The sequence below is a fragment of the Leucoraja erinacea genome, chromosome 2 (genome assembly GCF_028641065.1).
Source record: "Leucoraja erinacea ecotype New England chromosome 2, Leri_hhj_1, whole genome shotgun sequence".
NCBI lineage: Eukaryota > Metazoa > Chordata > Chondrichthyes > Rajiformes > Rajidae > Leucoraja > Leucoraja erinaceus.
In genome coordinates this window covers 94545749-94568948 of record NC_073378.1, presented here as the reverse complement: position 1 = coordinate 94568948, position 23200 = coordinate 94545749, and the positions used below count along the sequence as shown (strand labels likewise).

The 23200-nt window shown below is 43.3% G+C and overlaps 1 protein-coding gene across 3 annotated transcripts in view; it reads left to right on the top strand.

Annotated features, from left to right (window-relative positions):
- Positions 1–23200, top strand: part of itgb8 (integrin, beta 8) — a 113749-nt gene that overhangs the window by 23555 nt on the left and 66994 nt on the right. For all 3 annotated transcript variants that reach the window (XM_055661461.1, XM_055661470.1, XM_055661478.1), the window contains one exon: positions 19795–19929. In XM_055661461.1, the coding sequence (XP_055517436.1) occupies positions 19795–19929 (135 nt within the window). The remainder of the gene's footprint in view (positions 1–19794; positions 19930–23200) is intronic.

Here is a 23200-nt window from a genome sequence, read left to right as displayed (position 1 = left end):
CAAATTTGAATTTTTAGTCACTCACCAAAGTTATATCCTGTATGCTCACTCTCAACAGCCTACCCCTTTCCTGTCTGTCTCTGGTGCTCCTCACCCTTCATTTCCTCTGCATTTATTTCAAAATTTCAGGGAATATCAGTGGTGCAAACATGCATGATAATTAATCTGCAGCTCCCCTGCATTTTTGAAAAAGAGAAGCAGTGTATGAGGGGATGTGTGTAAAAATGGTCTGCTGGTCTCATCCCTTATCGATGAACTAACGCAGCTTTGTTGTCCACTGGCCCTGACTGGTGATTGTTACAAGAGATCTGCAGGCTCAGTGCACTCAGGAGAATGCGTTGCCCAGGTAGCCAAAATTATTCTGAAGTCCAAGCTCTGTTAAATCTCTCAAATTAAGATTTTATGCAAAATTATGTCATTTTAATTATCGGGCAGGATTTCTGGCTGTTTGCAGTGTTGACCTCTGGAGTACAGTGAGGTTAAAGTGAACCAGTAATACTAGCCATTAAATAACCACCCCGTTAATTTTAAAGATCATTTTCCAATAACCAGCTCATTCATGTCTGAACCTCATAACCTGCTCCTGATGACGGGGAAGATTTAATTATTCTGCTATTGGTGATTGTGCTTCCAAACTCCTTGAATACATGAGGTTGGGCTGTATAAATGTTTAACATGTGTTAGTTGGATGCTTTCCACAGCAAAGGGGCCTCTGAGCCAGCTGCACAGTGGAGCGTTCAGAGTATAGTGGCTCCAAAAAGCTTGTTACATTCAAAGGAAAGATAGCGATATACGTCTGAGTTTTGTGCTGCTGTCTGTAACTGAAGCCTAAAATTGTTTTAAGACAATATGAAATTTAATCTCCCCCCGGCCCTATTTGCAAAATAAAAAGTTAATATGTTACGGGAACAAGTACAGATGAGGAAAACAAGAGTATTTGCTGGTGATGGAATTCCCCCGGGTTAACTGCATCAGGAAAGGAAGGAGGCGTTGAGATGCATCAGGAGAGAACAGTGGGATATTCAGCCTTTCAAGCTTGCTTTGGTGTCCATTCAGATCATGCTGGCTTAATAATTCAATGCCTTGTACCTTTGATCTGAATCTTTGAAACCTCTATTGTTTATCCCAATTATTCCATCATGAAAACATTTTGGTCACGGGTAAAAAAATTTGATTTGGCCAATCAACTGTATTTAAATTTCCCCCTCGTTTTAACGCCTGAATGGCCTATCTCAGAGTTTAATAGGATGTATTTCCTGCTATCCGGACTCACTGCCCAAGTCTCTGTGTCTACCTGTGTGCACCTTTTTTGGATGCAGATGTTTGGGTATATTCAAACTGTGCATTTCACCAGTTTTCAGCAAATATGCATCCTATTAAAAGAAGGCCCCAGGTTTGTGCCCAGATCCTTCTGAGATAAATGCCATGGAGGTTGTGGGATGATCTTTTTGAGGCGTATAAAATCACTCAGAGAGTGGTGGGTACATGGAACGAATACGTCAGTTGAGGCAGGTACAATAACAACATTTAAAATATATTTGGACAGATATATGTATCAGAAAGGTTTAAAGGGATATGGGCCAAATGCAATCAGCTGGGACTGCGTAGGTGGGGCATCTTGGTTGGTAAGTGCACGATGGGCCGAAGGACCTGTTTCCGTGCTGTTTGAGTCTATGACCCCAAAAACTATTCAGTGATTCAGCGAGGATTAAATATTTTTTTTAATGAAAAAAGTATTCATACTGATCCATTGGTGATATTTTCATTCTGGTCACAGTTCGTATGCCTAGCCTCAACCCAGTGGGAAGCCATCCCTTACATATCTAGAGGCTTTTGTTAGTTTTAGCTGGCCCATAATTAAGTGAAAAGTCACATTCACGTGCATCAATCTGGTGCCACATCACCATCTAATTAAACCTAACCAGATCTCATCCTGAGCTGTTGGCGCAAATCAGCCCAAAGTTGTACAAAATGGTTCTCGATTTTGCCATCAGAGGCCATAAATTATTCATGTCGACCCTTTTTCTTTCATGTCTCATTTTATGTAGACTAATCAAGTTGTCTTTCAACCATCCCAACTCGGTGCAAATAATGTTTATGCAATTTGTTGTCATGTAACCCTTTGAGCTCTGGTATAATTTTGGTGAATCTGGGGTGAATTCCCATCCATTGCCAGTATGTCAGAGAATTATAAAATCCGACTATAAAAACAGACACATTCAGCCCATGTCATGCATGGCGACCATGATATCTATCCTCACTAATCTCGTATGCCTGCAGAGGGCCTGTATCCCCCCTTTTCTTATCTATCTATCTATCTATCTATCTATCTATCTATCTATCTATCCATCTATCTATCTATCTATCTATCTATCTATCTATCTATCTCCAAACCTCTTTTAAACATTGTACTTATATTTGCCTCCACAACCTCCTCTGGCAGCTCACTCCAGATATTCACCTCCCTTTTTATAAAAAAGCTTAATCCTCTGATCTCTTTTAAATTTCTCCCTCTCGCCTTAAAATTGTGTGCTCTAGTTCTAGAGATCTGACATGTGAAGAAGATTCTTACTATACCATATATCTTTCCGGAAGTGGTGGCACTGCCCAAGCAGCTGCGGCTCACCTGCAGTCCGTCTGTCTTTTCTTTTTTTTTGTTTTCTTTTGTCCTGTTGTTTAATTTATTTCATTTGTTTTAGTTGTGTATGTGTTGGAGAAAGTGTGGGGGGGGGGGGGGGGGGGGGTAGGTGCGACCTTTTCTTGTCGTATCCCCCGTCTCCGTCTGCGCTGAGGCCTAATCGAGGAGCTGGCGGCCTCCAACTGGGACCGACCTAGAGGCTCTGGAGACAGAGACAGGACTTACCAATGTGAGGCTGGCCGACTTCGGGGCTATGGTGGTGTTGCGGCAGCGGCGACCCGACTTCGGAGCCTCAGAGGCTCGGCCGCGGGCCCAGTGTTTGACATCATTGGGAGCTCGCAAGTCCCAGGTTGATGACCGGTTTTCTGGAGCTCCCGCAATGACAGTTTCGTCCGCTGGACTGGAGGGTGGCAGCTTCGGCAGCTTCAGCAGCTTCGACTGCCCCAGGCCGCGGAGTTTGAACCAGCCCATTCGCAGAGCTCGGCGGGGTCCCAACATCGGAAGCCTGGATCGCCTCAACGCAGAGAGAGAACAAGGAGGGAAGAGAGAAGAGAAGGACTTTAAGACTTTTGCCTTCCATCACAGTTAGGAGGTGCCTGGTAGACTCTCTGTGGTGGATGTTAAACTGTGTTAATTGTGTGTTTTGTTATTTTACTCTATGTTATGACTGCAAGGTATACAATTTCGTTCAGACTGAAATGTCTGAATGACAATAAAGGATACTTTAGTTTACTTTACTTTACTTATAAGGGACAGAATTAAGGGACAGAAGTTTAGGGGTAATATGAGGGGGAACTTCTTTACTCAGAGAGTGGTAGCGGTGTGGAATGAGCGTCCAGTGGAAGTGGTGGAGGCAGGTTCATTGGTATCATTTAAAAATAAATTGGATAGGCATATGGATGAGAAGGGAATGGAGGGTTATGGTATGAGTGCAGGCAGGTGGGACTAAGGGGAAAAAAAATTTGTTCGGCACGGACTTGTAGGGCCGAGATGGCCTGTTTCCGTGCTGTAATTGTTATATGGTTATAATGTAACCTATCCATGCCCCTCCTAAATTTATACAGCTTTCACCTCTCAGCCCTTAACCCCTTATCTCCTGAGTCCCAGTGAGAATAAACACACTCTATTCGGTCTGAAGAAGGGTCTCGACCTGAAACGGCACCCATTTCTTTCCTCTAGAGATGCTGCCCGTCCTGCTGAGTTACTCCAGCATTTTCTGTCTACCTACTCTATTCAATCTCTCTTACAACTGCAACATTCATTACAGGCAACAATCTGGTGAATCTCTTCTGCACTCTCCACTCTCTCTCTTTTGCTACCTATACCCTTCCTGAAAACTGAACATTGTATTCTATTCAGGACTTTACCAGAGTATTGGACAACTGGCCAACAATATTCCATCCCTTTGAGATTATCAATTTATGAGCCAAATATGGGCAGTTTGGACAAGTTTAGATGGGGTATCTTGGTCAACGTGGGCTAGTTGGGCTGAAGGGCCTATTTGATCCTATGAACCTTTTTAATTGGATTTTGTCCACATGCATTAACTTTTTGTAATCTGTGTATCTAGATCCCCAAATCTCTCTGTTGCTTCAAAGTTTCTAATTCCTTTTAGAAAGTATTTTGATTTGTCTTTCTACAATGTTGAAACATATAGGATTATTATTGAAACATATAAGATTGTTAAGGGTTTAGACAAGCTAGAGGCAGGAAACATGTTCCCAACACTGGGGGAGTCCAGAACCAGGGGCCATAGTTTAAGAATAAGGGGTAATCCATTTATAACGGCGATGAGGAAACACTTTTTCAGACAGAGAATTTTGAGTGTGTGGAATTCTCTGCCTCGGAGGGCGGTGGAGGCTGGTTCTCTGAATGCTTTCAAGAGAGAGTTAGATAGAGCTCTTGGGGATATTGGCGTTAAGGGATATGGAGAGAAGGCAGGAACGTGGTACTGATTGTGGATGATCAGCCATGATCACATTGAATGTCGGTGCTGGCTCGATGGGCCGAATGGCCTACTCCTGCACCTATTATCTATTGTCTATATTGTCTAATGTCAAGTGGGCAGCCTCAACCTTCCCTACAGTGAATTACATAGAAACATAGAAACATAGAAATTAGGTGCAGGAGTAGGCTATTCGGCCCTTCGAGCCTGCACCGCCATTCAATATGATCATGGCTGATCATCCAACTCAGTATCCCGTACCTGCCTTCTCTCCATACCCCCTGATCCCCTTAGCCACAAGGGCAACATCTAACTCCCTCTTAAATATAGCCAATGAACTGGCCTCAACTACCTTCTGTGGCAGAGAGTTCCAGAGATTCACCACTCTGTGTGAAAAAAGTTCTTCTCATCTCGGTTTTAAAGGATTTCCCCCTTATCCTTAAGCTGTGACCCCTTGTCCTGGACTTCCCTAACATCGGGAACAATCTTCCTGCATCTAGCCTGTCCAACCCCTTAAGAATTTTGTAAGTTTCTATAAGATCCCCTCTCAATCTCCTAAATTCTAGAGAGTATAAACCAAGTCTATCCACAATTCCACACAATTCACTGTGCATCTAGCTATATTGAATTCTAAAGGCAGCTGTTTGTTAACTAATATAATCCCTTTTATATATTCATATCCACTCAAATTATTAAGCACCTTATTTTGTTTCATCTGCAGGCATGGATACGCAACTCTATACGTTCATCTAAGTCATTCATATATTTAGTGAAAGCGGAGTGGTCGGCAGAGATCGCAGGGAAACATTACTTGTCTCATATGACCAAAATAGATACACTTGTTTTAATTCCTCCATGTGTTGCCTGGTCCTCTCTTTGGCAGTTTCTCGGAATCCAGAATGACTTAAATCCGTAGTACTTCTGTGGTTTCTATATTGGCTGATGATGTCAGTGTGAGACTTGTTGACACTGCCACAAGTGGGGCACGGCATGTTTGACAGAACTGACAGGTGGTGCTTTGTGAAGTGGCAGATTTACTTTCTTGTTTATGCTGGGCTTAAATAAGAAATTATTCCCAGTAAATAGAGTATAAGTTCTCAACATCATCCTGAATGTTCCTTTTCCAATGTAAGCAGTTGTGTCCCAGGGATTCTCATATATTAGTGGGGATGTTATACATTTTCTCAGGGGCTTTGAGAACACCCTTGAATCTTTTCCTCTGTCTGCCCGATAAGCTCTTGCTGTGATAGAGACTGGAGCTGAGTTCTGTTTTGTGAGTCTGCTTTGGCCGTGTTCTATGCCAGCCCTGCCACAAAGGGTGCGTGCATGTTGGGGAATTAAAGTGACAGACATCTGTATGCACTGGGTCATAACTGCAGACTAAGTGGAAAACAGTCGGCCCCATCACCCTATGTAGATTTGTGGATGAATTAGTATAGTTTGGCATCCGCTTGAGATTGGCTTTAGTATTGTCTGTCTGCTTAAGATGTTGGTACGGCTTTGATGTTGTCCTGGTCGGAGAGGGTATCTTTCATTTACGGTTGCATTTCCTGCTGCGGCTGACTAAGCCAATCCTTAACAGACAGACCTTTCACAGACCATCACAACTTCCACAGGAAAAGGTCCCTCCGGCCGTTGGTGAGGGGATTGTGATGTTGTTGACATTGACCATATTGTGGTTCCCCCAGGAACTTGAACCATGTGCTGTCACGGTGCTTCACAGCTGCCTGGAGGCCCTTCTCCTCCACCAGTCCTCGGCAGCTGCTTCCCACTTGTCAATGTCAATGTTAATATTTTTCATATCTCTTTTAATTGTAGATAAGCTTTGGTCTTCCTCTTGGTCTCTGTGTGTAGCTCCATGCCCTGCCCCCCCCCCTCCCCTCCCCTGCCCCCCCCCCTCCCCCCCCCCCCCCCCCCCCCCCCCCCCCCCCCCCCCCCCCCCCCCACCCCCCCCTCCCACATATGTTTAACACATCTTTGGGGATGCGTTAATTTTTCATTCTGTGTACGTCCAAGTCAGTGGAGGCACTTCTGCTTGAGTATCACAGGGATGATAGACATGGTGGTCAGGGAGAGGACAGATTCACTGGTGATTTTATCCTTCCATGAAACTCCCAGGATGCAACAAAGACAGTGGAAATGAAAATTATTACATTTTCATTCTTCAACCAGTATTAAACAAAAATATTTTTATGGGAAAATGCAAACCACACCAACAATTTCTGGCTGTGTTTGGGAATCACAATGTGTCGCCTTTCTAGGTTGCTTACTTCCTGAATGTTTCATGAGATGGGGCATTTTATGTCAGGAGAGGAGCTATGTCGATCACTCCACATTTTCATCTGCGTACCGTGTATTTTCAGGTGAGAAACAGTTAGAAAGAAGAACAACTTTGCTTGGTACACTGTTGCAGTGAGCCAGCTTATATGAGGGGATTCAAAGTAACATTAGCAAATTTACAAATGACACAGAGCTGGGTGGCAGTGTAAACTGTGAGGAGGGTGCTATGGGAATGCAGGGTGACTTGGACAGGTTGGGTGAGTGGGCAGATGCATGGCAGATGTAGTTTAATGTGGATAGATGTGAGGTTATCCACTTTTGTAGCAAAAACAGGAAGGCAGATTGGTATCAAGTTGGGAAAAGGGGAAGTACAATGGGATATGGGGGTCCTTGTTCATCAGTCAATGAAAGTAAGCATCCAGGTACAGCAGGCAGTGAAGAAATTGAATGGCATGTTGGCTTTCATAACAAGATGAGGAGTATAATGAGACCACACCTGGAATATTGTGTGCAGTTTTGGTCCCCTAATTTGAAAAAGGACATTATTACTATTGAGTGAGTGCAGCGTAGGTTTACAAGGTTAATACCCGGGATGGCGGGATTGTCATATGCTGAGAGAATGGAGCAGCTGAGCTTGTATAATCTGAAATTTAGAAGGATGAGAGGGATTCTTATTGAAACATATAAGATTATTAAGGGTTTGGACATGCTGGAGATACGAAACGTGTTCCCAATGTTGGGTGAGTCCAGAACCAGGGGCTACTGTAAGCCATTTAGAACGGAGATGAGGAAACACTTTTTCACACAGAGTTGTGAGTCTGTGGAATTTTCTGCCTCAGAGGGCGGTGGAGGCCAGTTCTCTGGATACTTTCAAGAGAGAGCTAGATAGGGCTCTTAATGATAGTGGTCAGGGGATATGTGGAGAAGGCAGGAAAGGGTTAATGATTGGGGGTGATCAGCCATGATCACATTGAATGGCGGTGCTGGCTCGAAGGGCCGATTGGCCTATTCCTGCACCTATTGTCTATTGTCACCTGACTCTTCCTCGTCCCCGTGCAACTGTGCCCAGGTCTCGCATCCATCTGGCACTTCTAGCTGCAGATGTTGCAAAATGTTTAGCACTTGCATGCTGCAGCATCATGTGCAGGCGAGATGTTTACACAGCAAGCTCTGTTACTTATTCAATTGTCCTCTATGATTTATGGCTGCATTGGTGCAGCATTATTGCAGAATTTCCATCAGGTTGTGGGATTGTTCTGTCGATGGCATGTTAGTTCTGTTGCTGAGTATGTGTCAAAATATTGTAGCTTCAAAAGTCTAACACCTGTTTATCATGTGCTGCTCCTGGCATGTTTGCCTATGTTCTGATTGGACTCATTTTGCTACTCTGGCTTGATGGTAATTATTAAGTAAGGGATATTCTGGATCATGAGTTTACATTTCTGCTGCTGCTAATGGACATTCACCAAATGAATGTCCAATACTGAGTTTCTAGATGTACCTGGATCTATCCTCTTTAACAAAGATAAAACAAATAGAGGCTCAGTGTGCAGAAAATATGTCACCTCCATAAGCACTGTGCGTGAGATAGTCTTGCCAATTCCACCATATACTGTGCATGCCATATAGGTAGTGTGATGAAATCAAATAAGTTTGTTTCCATTGAATTAGCCCTGTTACACCTAGGCTTGGTGTGATGTCCTTCAGGAGTGGTCCAGCCCAGTCAGTGGCTGAACTCTTTGAAGCTCCGCCAATCCTAGTTATATTGTCTTCCTTTGGTGCTCTCTTTTCGTTACTCACATTGTGGGCCAACATGGCGAATAAAGTTTAATAGTAAGATTAAACGAGAACTTACCAGTTTGAAGTTTGATCTTGATTTTATGAGGAGTTACGATGAGCGATTACGTGAAGAAGGGCCGTCCATCTGCGTGCGCATCAATCTTCAAAGCAGCGGTGTTAAATCACAGATAAAAAGACCTGAGAATAGTAAGATTGTGAAGAAACTGGAACTTCCATATGACCTTGATAGTATGAGGGTGGGAGCGGTGGGCACGTAATCGCTCATCGTAACTCCTCATAAAATCAAGATCAAACTTCAAACTGGTAAGTTCTCATTTAATCTTACTATTTTACTTCAGAGTCACGTGAGTGACTACGTGAAGATTTCAAAGCTCTGTGATTTTACGCCGGTTACGAATCCAGGCGTCACACACTGAATGGATTGACCATGGATGCGTGTAATCATTAAAAGCATTCAGACATTAAGTAGTTAAGTAAAGACACTGATGCTTTAAATGAAAGAAAAGTTTAAAAAAAAAAATAGTTACCCCTCCCAACCTTGGGGGGACACTAAGGACAGAACTTAAAATGGTACGTGCAAACACCCCAGTCAGGTTATGGATTTGTTATAAAACCGGTGGACCGTTATTTCATTCGTCCATTCTGCAGCCACTAGGATGTCATCAAGGGGCACGTCCATAGCTCTTGCTGCCGACGTAGATGCAGCCCTGGTAGAGTAAGATTTAACCATATAAATGTTCACTCCTGCTACCGCCATTACCTCCTTTGACCATTTGGAGATGGTTTGAGTTGACACCTTCTGGTGTGGTTTTTTATGGCTGATGAGGACCGATTGTTCTGAGCCTCTGAGGTTCTCCGTAACTCTCAGATAGTGGTGTTGGTATGTTACCACACACACAACCGTTGGTCCTCTGGATATGCCAAGAACTGGATCTCCATCCCTGGCATTCCTAGCCTGCTCTGTTTTATCAGGTTCCTGATTACAAATGTTATGTTGTTCATATTGGTGGTCATGTAGTCCAACCGTAGCTTTTGCAGTGTCTGGACTCTTTGTCAGCATACCACCTTCAGGGTTAGTTATAGGCGGTCCCCACTGTCAAAGTAGGGTTAGTACCACGCTCACATCCCATGTGTCCGTGTACCTTGGCCTTGGAGGTATTAAATTGTAAATTCCCTTCATGAATTTTGTTGTAAAGGGGTGCGTTCCTATCGACCCGTGCCCTGCTTGCAGTATCAGATAGGAGGAGAGTGCGCCTCTGGCACTATAGATTGCACTATAACTTTGTTGTAAAGGGGTGAGTTCCTATCGACCCGTACCCTGCTTGCAGTATCAGATAGGAGGAGAGTGCGCCTCTGGCACTATAGATTGCACTATAACTTTGTTTATAGTTATAGTACAGATTTGATAGGAACTCCAAGACATCCTTTATCCGAACTGTGTTGTATTAGTTCGGACAGTTCTATGCCTTGAAATGGCCTCCTCAGAATCTGCAGACCAACAAGTTAATACGTTCATGTAGTGGATGACTACTCCCTGTAACTGGGTTCACTAGGAGATCCCTGCTCTTGGGTACAGCCATAACTGGCTGGACTATAGTTCCCAAAATCGTTTGGGAACCAGGCTTGAGTTAGGCCAATCTGGCACTACCAATATGCCTGTGGCTTAGTCTTGCTTGATTTTGGTCAAGCATCGGTTTGTGAGACAAATTGGCGGAAAGCATACATAAACATTCTTCCGCAATTGAGGGAGAAAGCATCCACTGCCTTTGCTCCTGGATCCAGCTCGCAAGACAAATATCTGGGTAACTGTTTTAGTTTAGATGCAAACTACGAATTGTGTAGTTATTTCGTTAAATACTGCCTGATTCAACATCCATTCTGTGTTGTTGCTAAACATTCGTGATCCAGCATCTGTCACCATGTTATATCTACCTCGTAAATAGACTGCTGTTACCAAAATATTCCTCTCGATAGTGTTATCAATCTGAATTTGAACAAGCACTGGTTATATATTGTTCCAAAACCTTGAGTCCATATTGTGCCCCCAACAATTCTGAGTAATTGATTCCATGTGTTGGGGAAGTACAGACTCCTGCTCATTCCATCTGCCGCAACAGCTCTAGACTGTGTTTGTGGCTCCCCATCCTTAGCCGCTTGCATAGGTCTGAAGAACCCCCGATGGCTTTGGAGCAAAATTTCCCTTGAGCTGTCTCACGTTCGTTATCCACCATAGTTATTCAACAATGGCCTCTGCTGGCAATCGATAGTTTTGCCAATTTGGCCTGCATGGAATCTGAGTGTTCGTTCCTTTGCTCGCTGTAAATTCTGGTAATGCAAAGGCCCGTGACGTACTGCTGGGAATGCAGCTACTATTTGCCAATTACACTCGCTGTTTGCCTGATAGATGGCTAGTATTTGACTATCAGGTCATAGCAGGCTTAATTAAATATTGTTGTTTGCCCCTAGGCAGTCCCCAACATATTTACTGTTTTTGATAGTAAATTCTAGGTAATCAATTACCCTTGTATGTGTCAATTTTGATTTAACTGGATGGATGAGGTAACCAAGCCTTTCAAACAGGGTTTTGGTCTGCTTTGACTGATGCTTCTGACAATTCTTGGTGACTCCAAAATGAAAAATGTCCTCCAAATATGCCATTACTATGTGGTTCTGAGATCTTTGTAGACCCAGAATTGGTTTCCGTAGTTTTGTCAATAGTCTAGGAGCTGATGTCAACCCATTTGGCAGAGCCATGCCATCCAGTTAAACTTCAAATATCTCCTATTCTTAGTGAATAGACACCGAATAGTATGCATCTTTGAGGTCGATGCATGCCATGTGACCATTTTATAGGAAGCTCCTATAAAACAGTTGTTAGACCGTAACAAAATTTGCTGTTCTGAAAGTCTGTACTGCACAAATGAGTTAAACCTGGATGAAGTGACATCCTCCATCTGTCACATGTCCTGAAAGGCAATTCTACCCATAATACTGGGCCTGCCTTGAAGCCAACTCCAGTCCAAGTTCCAAGTCTGCTTGGAACCTATGTATGTTGTGCAGTAAACATAATCACATGTTATTATCTGTTTTTTAAAAACAGGTCTGAAATTTATGTTACTGTCATTTTGAACAAAAACACAAGAGTAGAATTACCAACATGTAACTGGTCCACAATCCCTTGTTTCAGTAAACCCAGACCCACCTACCTCCATGGCTACCGGTGGTCTTGTGGTAAGCCCAAAGGCCCCTGATGCGGGTTCCTTTCTCTCCTTGATTGGGAGTAGGACTGGTAGGGAGTGTAGATTCCATGTTGGTCTGAAAAACTCATCATACTGAGCCTGCCTTGTAGGACAATTCTGGCCAAATTCTGAGTCTGCCTTGAAAGACGACTGATCATATTTCCGAGTCCAGCTTTCAAGCTACCATCGGATTCAGTGAACCGCTTACCCCCTATGGAGGTGTGTGGTGTGTTGTCGCCTACTGATGAAGTTTTGCTTGTCGTTGGTACCTTGATTGGTCCGACAGCTTTTGTTTCCTTCTTCTGGTCTTACCTGAAGAGAGGATTCAGCAGCTGGTTTCTCCAAAGTCACCCTGATAGCACTGTTCCCTTGCCGACATTTGTAGCGTGCGGATATTCTGCCAACTGCTGGCTCTTGAGGCCATATGCATGTGCTTCAGTATGTTCATACTTTAAATTCAAGATCAGTTACCTACTGATCACTCGCACTCCCCTCCACTGAGAGTGAGATTTGTAGGCAGCCCTGAAAACAGGTGCTGCCGCAGGCCCCTGAGGATACCTGCGCTGACATGGCCCCTCCAGCGGACCTAAATGAGATTCTTGCTTTGGGTCAGACTGAAACTGACCGTGAATGCCCCTCTCCTCAGAGCAGGAGACATTACTAGATCTCTATCCAGGGAAGCACCCAGTGGAACCTGGATGATTGCAGTACTTCTTTTCTTTTGTTTGTATGGAAGCTTATTATTCATTTTATGTAAAGCACTTTGGTGTCATGTCAATGCGAGTTAACTTGAACAGTGCTATATAAGTAAAACTTACTTACTTCCTTTCTTCTGTTTGTCCCTGGGAAGGTCCCCCCCCCCCCCCCCCCCCCCCCCCCCCCCCCCCCCCCCCCCCCCCCCCCCCCCCCCCCCCCCCCCCCCCCCCCTCGCCCCCCCCCCCCCCCCCCCCACCCCCCCCCCCCCCCCCCCCCCCCCCCCCCCCCCCCCCCACCCCCCCCCCCCCCCCCCCCCCCCCCCCCTCCCCCCCCCCCCCCCCCCCCCCCCCCCCCCACCCCCCCCCTTATTGAACTCTGATTCAGAGTGGTTTCTTCCATATGCACTTCCCCCTCCAATGGGGAAGACATTGGGCTGCCCCATGTGCGAGGCTCCCGGCACTGGCACTGCTGTAGGCCCCGGGCTGACACAGCTCCCTCCTTTGAAGCAGGTCATTGTTGGAGCAACTTCTCCAAAAGTTGCCCCATGTGGGAGAGTCGTCCTCAGACGCTCTCCGTTGAGGGAGGGTATCCCTCTTCCCGGACTCATCTGAGTCAACGGGTTTGTCAGACTTGCGGGTGGATTTTACGTCCCCCGGGACCACCAACGGAGCTCCTTCCCCTCCCGAAGTCTCCGGCCGGTTCTGCCGGCGCTAATGTCGGGAAACAAGACCGTCGCCCGCTACTGGAAATGCTGCAGTCTTCGGCAGCCGACTTCCCCGCGGACTGTCTCCTCGACATCTGGACCCTGAAACTACAAAAAGCTTCAGGCCTGAAAGAACGCAGGTAAGTAATTCAACTTTGCTTACCTGCCCATCCCGACGGGCTGGGAGGACGCAGTGCCTCTGCCAGTCTGTCGCGCGCGTTGAGTTCAGACGTAATGACGCGCACGCAGACGGATGGCCCTTCTTCACGTAGTCACTCACGTGACTCCGAAGTAAAATCAGCTGAAGAAATGTGGCTGGCAATAGTCAGCAGGAGATAATCTCACCTGTATTTAGCCCAATGCTAGAATCAAGGGGTAAATCTGAAAATTCCAATGGTTACTCCTATTCAACTGTATAGCACCTTATAACAACTTCTGATAGGTCTCCACCACAATAAGCACTAAAATCAAACACATCAGTTATTTTATTTCCGAGTCCACAAATATCCATTCAGCAACATTACCGCAGTACAATAAACCTTCGTTTTAACAGGGTTTATTGTCTGAAGAAGGGTTTCAGCCCGAAACGTCGCCTATTTCCTTCGCTCCATAGATGCTGCTGCACCCGCTGAGCTTCTCCGGCAATTTTATGTACCCTCGTTTTAACAGACTTCTTTATAACAGATTTTGATTATAGCATACAGACCCACCAACGACTGCCCATGCCACCTCCCCAGACGCTTACAGCCCTGGCTGTCCATGCCACCTCGGCTCGCACCGCCACTGCACCGTGCCTGCCGCAACTCTTACGTGAACTTAGACTGCGCGCGGGCCACGACCTTTGACTCCAGTGATCTTCACCTCTCTCCTGGCCAGCAGCAAGCCAGGATTCCAGGCCCAGTACCGGACCAAGAGTCTGAAGAAGGTTCTTGACCGGAATCAGCACCTATCCATGTTCTCCAGAGATACTGCCTAGCCTGCTGAGTTACTCCAGCACTTTGTCTCCTTTTGTGTATTAACGAGCGTTTACTGTACAAGATATGTGTAATACCAAGCTCAAGAAGTATAGTGAGTAGCTACTTAAAATCCTATCACTCTAAAAAGTTACTTAACAGAAAAAACTGAAAATTAAGAATGTAATGAGGTTTTCAATAGCAGATAAAGGAACTCCTCAATTACACAAGATTAAAATAATTGACAGTGCCAATGCTGTTTTTTACTTTAAAGCTCAAAGAAAAAAACATCTTCCAAAATTTTGAAAACCTGGTTCATGTTTATTGGTCAGATCTACACAGAACGCAGTGTTCTGAAAGCTTTTAAATTCATACTGATTAAACCAGTGATGTTTTTCAGATCATTATCTAATTTTCTGTTTGTGAAACTTGGCTATGGCCCATCGGTTTCCTATTTGTCATGAAATGGAAAGACTAATTTGATGTTATTTTTCAGAAGATTAATCTACTAAATCCTTCACTCTATGTTTAACACTTTAGTTGTACCACATTATAGGTTTTGTCGAGACTTGAGCACAAAAATCTAGACTGACATTCCATTGCAAATACTGAGGGAGTGCTTCACTGTCAGCAATGCTGTTTCATATTAAACCTGTGGATATAAAGAATCCAGAGCTTTATTATGTACTAGACTAAGTGGGACCTGTTGGGTCCCAGCATCACATGGGATGGCTGGTCACCAACGCAATATTCCACCTCTCCACCAATTCCAATACTGCCCGCCAGTGGGGGGGGGGGGCTGTCTGTTGCGCTAGTATGGGTGTTGCGGGCCGAAGGTACTGGTTTCCAGAGGGCTAGTAGAGACATTGTGGGCCTTATGGATTCTTGGGCTGGCATCCTACTGTTGCAACGATTTTAAAAGCCAAGCCAAGGCAAACAATTGGGCTGCAGCCACCTGACAACCAAAATTCATTTGTGAACACAAAATTGTTAAAAAGGCAAGGCAAACAATTGGACTGCAGCCACCCGACAACCAAAATTCATTTTGTGAACACAAACTTTTTAAAAAGAGCTGCAGCCACTTTACAGCCTCACTGAGGGGACTCACTGTGGAGTAGACGTGCGTTCAGTGTTATTCGCAGCTCAGAGAGCCGTGTCCCTCTGGCTTCCTGGGTCTGGCAGAGACTGAGTGAGGCATGACACTTCTGGGTTTTATAGTCCCTCCCCCTGCCGCCAGCGGGGGCAGCAGAGAGAATGGGGAATTTTGTAAAAACTTTAATATCTCTCTCATTTTTCATCTATGGGAAAAGTCCTCTGGTCCCGGAAGGCGGAGGGGGGCTCTGAGGGAGTTGGATAAAAATGACGGCCGTAGGTGCCGGCGTTCTCTCGGAAATCGCGTCACAGTGGGCCAAAAGCGGTCAAGATCAGACTTTTAGTAATATACATAGGGTAGTTATCCCTATTTTCCATAACTAATCCTCAGTCAATATGACCAAAAAACAATTATTTGGCAATTACCACATTGTTGTTCATGGAAGCTTGTTGTGTACATATTAACTGTCATCATTCCTGCATTTTGCCAACATTTGGATTGCACAAAATACTTTATTTACTTCTATGAGTTTTAATCTGACTATTTAAATTTTGACCTGATCAAACCAGCATTAATCAAGCCAGCATTTATGTTTTAGCAACACCATTGTATATTTGATACATTTTTAAAGATTCAGGCAAGAATGATTGTATTTTAATATATATTTTGAAATCAAAAGATATATTACTTTTTATTTGGGTGTCAGTTGAAGATATGGGATATTAATTTAATGTACTTCAACAAGTTATGCCCATTTAACAGGTGTAATTGGGCATAATAATGAGAAATGCAACAGTTCGCAACCTGGTACGACAATCTCATACCTGGTGCCAAGACACCAATCTCTCTGTCAATGTTCACAAGACAATCAAGATTGTGATTGACTTCTGGAAGCGTAGCAGTACACACACCCAGATATACATTGATGGCGGCAAAGTAGAGATGGTTGAAATCTTCAAGTTCTCAGGAATAAATATCACCTACAATTAGTCCTGGACCACCCACATCAAAGCAATGTCCAAGAAAGTACACCAATGCCTCTACTTCCTTCGAAGGCATACTATCTCAACAACCCTCACCAACTTCTACATATGTGTTGTAGGAAGCATTTACCAGATACCTCGCAGATACCTTAGCTCCATCCTAAACCATAAGCAGTTGCCGAGAGTTGTGGGTGCAGCCCAGTCCATCACGCAAACCAACCTCCCTTCCATTGTCTCCATCTGCATTTCACACTGCCTCGACAAGGCCACCAGCATAATCAAGGACCAGTCTCAGCCTAGTCACTCCCTCTTATACCCTCTCCAATCAGCCAAAAGGTACAGAAGCTTGAAAATGCATTGCTTTGGATTCTGGGACAGTTTCTTCCCAGCTGCTACCAACCAACTGAACTGTCATCTCACCAACTAGAGTACAGTCCTGACCTCCCATCTATCTCATTGCAGACCGTTGAACTAGCTTTAGTCAGACTTTATCAGGCTTTATCTTGTACTAAATGTTTTACCTTTTATCATTTATCTGTACACAGCGGACCACTTCGCATAGTTTTTCTCACTGTACCTCGATACATGTGATAATAATAGACTAAATTAAACTAAAGTTAATGGGCAAAACCAATAATTCTCTGCTAAATTTAGCAAATTAATCACAGTGGTCACCTTTTATGAAGCTATTACCACTGTTTTTGGAGAGATTTCCTGAAAATTTTGGAAAATTATTAAAGCTTGGATTTTCCCGAGCTTCAACTATTTTGAACATGATCTGAAGGCTTATAAGCAGACTGTAAGTTAGTTGTTTATAACAAGTATAATTATCATTACAATCTATAACTCTCCTTCAGTTGTGTGCCTCAGTCGAAATCAGATCTAAATAGTATTTAAGTTGGTCGTTTTAGTTAGGATGAAATCTAAGGACACATTTAGAATGGGCATGCCGTATTTGGACAGCAAATTAATTGTCTTTGATTTTTTAAGTCTCTAAATGTTTTTATTTTCTTTTAACAATTAATAAATTAATAGTTTAATTTAAATATAAATGATTTTGGAAAATCATTAATGCATTTCCATTTGGCTTTGTTTCAAAGTAGATAATTGAACAATTTTGCTGATTAACCTTCATTATCCATCAAGTTTAAGAAGTCAATGCATTTGGAAAGGAGAAGGGAATCATTTCTGAAGTAATTCGTGAAATCATAGATTAACACATCGCAGTAGAAGGCCATTCAACCCACTACGCCTGTCCCAGATCTCTGTAAGAGCTGCTCACTTAGTTACACACATTGCCTTTTCTCCTGCTGATGTTCTCCTGTTAACATATGATGAGTGTTTGTTGGCACTGGGCCTGTACTCACTGGAGTTTAGAAGAATGAGGTGGGGGTGGGGACATTGAAAATTACGGAATAACGAAAGGTTTGGATAGAGTGTATGTGGAAAGGTTGTTTCCATCAGTGGGAGAATCTCTGGAATTCTCTGCCACAGAAGGTAGTTGTGGCCAGTTCATCGGCTATATTTAAGAGGGAGTTAGATGTGGCCCTTGTGGCTAAAGGGATCAGGGGGTATGGAGAGAAGGCAGGTACAGGATACTGAGTTGGATGATCAGCCATGATCATATTGAATGACGGTGCAGGCTCGAAGGGCTGAATGGCCTACTCCTGCACCTATTTTCTATGTTTCTATGATTCTATAGCCTCAGAATTAAAGGACATTCTTTCAGGAAGGAGATGAGGAGGAATTTATTTAGTCAGAGGGTGGGGATGGGCTGAATGGTCTAATCCTGCTCCTATCACTTATGATCTCATGACCTTATGACATGAATACCTTTTCCTTCTAATTATTTATCTAATTTATTATTTTGAAGATAGTTATTAAATCTGCTTCTAGTACCATCTCAGGCAGCAAATTCTATCTGTATAAATATGTTTATTTACCTCGGGCAGCTGTTGATTCTTTTGGCTTATCCTACAAATTCTACTTACTAATTCTTGGATCATGGAGTGGAGACTGCCAATGCCTGAATCTGAAGCAATAAACAAACTGCTGGAGGATCTCAACAGGTCAAGCAGCATCTGTGGAGACAATGGGACCGCTGCCAATTTGGGTCAGACCCTACACTAGCCTATGTCTCTACCATCCAGTCTGTCTCTGGCTGTCTCCTCAACCTCATACCTCGTTATCTTGTACTGTTTTATTTTCCTTACCTGAATCTCGCTCACCAGCATTTGTCTCTTAACTCTGCCCATCATCCCCACTTCGCCTGGCATCTTCAACCATCTACTGTCTCACACCTCCCTTTTGCCTCTACAATCCACACTCTCAGTCCTAATGCACGGTCACATTCCAAAATATTGATTATCCCTTTGTCTCCTTAACCTGTTGCTGCTTAACCTGCTGAGTTCCTTTAGCAGTTGATTTTTTCCTAATAATTCTGTTTAGTTTAGTTTAGATATACAATGCGGAAACAGGTCCATTGGCTCGCCGAATCTATGCCTTCCATTGATCACCCGTTCACACTAGGATTGACAGTGAGCAGAATGACATCTAGGGTTTAGTAATTATTCATTTTGATTACATAGTCTTAGAATCAATCTTTATCAATGGTGAAAGCTTTGGATGCAGTGAGTTTGGGTTCATAAAATTCAGGGCGCACTAATTAAACCCCTAATAAAAAAAAAATTAGGCTATGGAACAAACATTTTTTTTATTTTTGCAGTTGTCATTCTCTGGAAATGATTACTGAGAAATGTTCTAATCTGATAAGGTCATTTAGAAAAAGAGAACAGTACTTTTCTGAGAGAAGACAGTACTTTTGCTTTCATAAAGCAAGATGTTATTTATTTCTAATAATTACGGTCTTTTACCATCTCCCAGAGCTCAGTTTAATTAACGTTGATGCTTAAAGAGTAAATTTGGCCATGGGTATTTAAGGATTTGTTTTCAGGGAGTTTAGATTAGAAAGTTTTATATGAAGATGGAGTCTGATCAGCTATAATATTTTCCACCTTTCCTTTTGTATGATTCTACTGATATTGTATATCAGGTTAGTCTGAGGATCAAGCAGTTAAGAGTATATCTGTGATGTGCTTGGAATATTTATTAGGCTGTTGAGTGGACCTTTAGCCTTTGAAACTCTGAGCACAAATTATGCTGCAAACTTTTCTGAACTGATCTCTGGAAAAACTTTATCACAATATCGCTTTCACATCACATTTCAAGAATAAAGAGGCATTGATGTTTAATATTTTGAATGAATTTCCAGAAAATAATAAACAATTGATGTGATGGGTCATTCATCTTACATGCTGCTTCTATGAAGTATAAAAGGAATTAATAGTACCATAAAACTTTTGCTTGTTGAATAATTCATTTTTTTCCTTGCTCTTCAAAGCCACAAAATTATAGTTAGTGGTTTATTGAATGATTTTTTTTGTGTGTGCTTTACTTTCACACAGGCACTGCTTTCGGAAGTAGAACTGCAGGTGGACAACCACATCAATGGGGTCTATGTGAGGATTGCTGCAATATGTCCTGATGGGAGCACAAATCCTGGCCAAAATAAGTGCAGAAATGTTAAAGCCAATGAAACAGTAAGCTTTCTATTTGAAGAGACACTCTGCATGATTTTGCATACTGTTAATTTAGATCAAATTGAGATTAGTTGTATAATACATGCCATGTTTTTCACAGAAAGACCTCGCATTACTGTTGACTGACAATATTCGCATGACAGTAAAATTTGATACCATGACAGGCATTCTGACAGGCAAACCAGAACTGTTCTAAAATTGCATTAGGTGAATTTGCATTGGGCTGCAAATTATACAATGCGCATTTAGGCTGCAAGTTTTGTGAAAACATTTACACTAAATGCAACCAGACGGCTTATGACGTAAACCTGCATAATGGTGATTAATATTCATGTTTTGATGTTCATGCTTTCTTTATAGAGTAACTGCTTTAACTCAACACCCTTCTCACACAGCTGAACATGCATGCATGTGTCAACAGGAATAAATATTTCACTGGTGCTATTTATAGCAGTTGGCCTGTTGCTTGGGGCTTTCTGGAGTTCTTTAAAGGACTGGATTGTACCGGGAGAGGTGTGGCAAGTGCTAAAAATCTTTGCCTTGACGTCAAGATGCCTACTACCAAGGATCAGTGATTAGCAGGTGTTCCCTAGTGGTTACAGTATAATTGGCAGAATGAGCAGAGAGCCGGCTGGTACAAGAGAAGTGGAGAGTGGAGGGGAGAAGGGATCTCTCCAACCAGTTGTAGTTTTACAACTCTTGCCTTTGCCACTGCCGAAGATGCAAACCTCTCCTTACACCTCTTTCTTTTCCACCAACCACCACCAAACACTCCTTCCTCGTGAGGATGTGGTTTGCATGCACTCCTTCTAATCTAACGCACTACATTTAGTGTTCATGATATAGTTTACACTACATCGAGGAGTACAAGTAGAGATTGGGTGATCGTTTTGTCGAGCACATGTGTTCTGTCCACAGAAATAAGATTCCATTTGCCAACCCAGTCCCACTCTGACAAAGTCTGTGGCATTTGGTTTGCAGAACTCGGCGATGAATTCTCCATCTCACTCTTTCTGTATCAGAACTGGCTATCTCTGCCTTTCATTGTTTTTGCTCAGTGTTTTTTATTCAGGGTTGCAGGGCATGTTCGACAGGCTGACTATTTACATCACATGCATAGACAAAGAAGCTTAATGTGCTACTCCAATTCCTCCGTTAACCCATTTTTTCTCACCTTGTCAGAGATACTACCTTTATCCCACCTATCTTTCCCATACTTTCTCTGTTCCTGCAAACTAACGTGTTTTTCTCTCCTCCACTGTTCTGTCAAAAGATAATGGATAGAAATGGGTTTTTTTGTACATATATTGCCTGCCCCATTGAGTGTTTTCAGCATTCTCTGTTTATGTTATCTTTGAGTTTGGTCTTCAGAGTATAGCATATGCTGCAAGGAGAGGCCAAAAAGAAGATTGTTAGAGAAGAGACCACGTAAATAAGCATGCAGTCCCATATCTGCTCGTGCAAAGGATCTAACATATGCATTAGGTTCATGTAGAGGATGACTCTTCTTTGTCCTTACCTAATATTGCTGGCAGCACTTTTGATTGAAAGATACAGCATGGAAATGGGCTCTTTGACCCACCCAGTGCATGCCGACCATTGATCACCCGTTCACATTAGTTCTGTGTTATCCCACTTTCGCATCCACTCCCCACACACACTAGGGGTGATGAAGCCGAGTTTTAGTTAAAAATATAAGAAGATATTAAATTGGTTTCTGGGCTAGCTTACAGCTTATATTTAGTGTCAAATTAGGCTTTCCTCAGGTTGCGGGGTGTGTGAGATAACATTGTCTCCCAAGTGAAGGAGCTAGAGAGATAGCTGGTCAAATCTTTGAAGTGAGATGCCATAAACCAATGTTTATGGGGAGGAGGCAATAAAGGAAGAGAGGAATAGACAGTCACATCTTTGTAAACAAATAACCTATGTTTATGAGGGACCAAATGACAGAGGAAGCAGCGAAGAGAGCTGGGGTGGTCTATTTGGAGATAAACAAATGGACAATGTTTTTAGTATATCTTGTACCATGTAAAAAAAAGGTTTGATGTGATGCATTCTGTGGAAACCTTTTCCAGTACTTCTGACCATGACTAATGTCTGTGGAATGTGATAAGGGGACAAAAAACCTATTTAAAGCAATGTAATTCTGTTGTTCAGGGAAGGTGACTGAGCACAGTCAAGTGTCTGTGTTGGCACTTGACTGGAGTTCTCCCTCCCTTCCATCGGCCGATGTTAAGTAAAGTTTTGAACTGGTCTACCGAACAGTTTGTGTGGTGTCTGTTTATTAAGAAGCGAACCTGGTTTAGTAGTTAAGATAAGTAACTTTTTCAGGGGCTTTACAGAGGCCAACTAACCTACAAGCCCGCACATCTTTCAGATGTGGGGGGAAACCAGGGCACCCAGAGAAAACCCATGTGGTCAAAGGGAGAACGTGCAAACTCCATACAGACAGCACCCGAGTCATAATTAAACATTGGTCTTTGGCATTGTGAGGCAGTAGCTCTACCAGCTGTGCCACTGGCTGGAAACCTGTGCAGATTCTGGTTGCTATGATGAGCACATTTTGAAATCAAAATCGGATGACACTTGAACCAATTCCTTGTACTCTGTTTTGTAAGAGAAATTCAACCTTCCCATTGACAAAATCCCAAATATCCTTTGATGCTCCAGGAGTGGGAATGGAACAAGGTGGATAATAAATGCGTGGATGAGGGACTGGTGCAGTGGATATGGATTCAAGTTTCTGGATCATTGGGACCTCTTTTGGGGAAGGTGCGACCTGTACAGAAAGGACGGGTTGCACTTGAACTCGAGGGGGACCAATATCCTGGCGGGGAGATTTGCAAAGGCTACTGGGGAGACTTTAAACTAGTATGGTTGGAGGGAGGGACTCGAATTGGGAAAGCTAGCAGTCAGTGTGTGAGGCAGGAGGCAGAGAATGGTAGCACTGACCCAAAATGTAGGGGGGAGAGAGAAGAAAAAGACAATAAACAGAGAATAAGAGAGGGTGGGTTTCTTATATGTGTATATTTTAATGCTAGGAGCATTGTAAGAAAGGTGGATGAACTTAGAGCCTGGATTGACACCTGGAAGTATGATGTTGTGGCGATCAGTGAAACATGGTTGCAGGAGGGCTGTGATTGGAAACTAAATATTCCAGGATTTCGTTGCTTCAGGTGTGATAGAATTGGAGGGGCAAGAGGTGGAGGTGTTGCATTGCTTATCAGGGAAGATATTACAGCAGTGCTTTGGCAGGATAGATTAGAGGGCT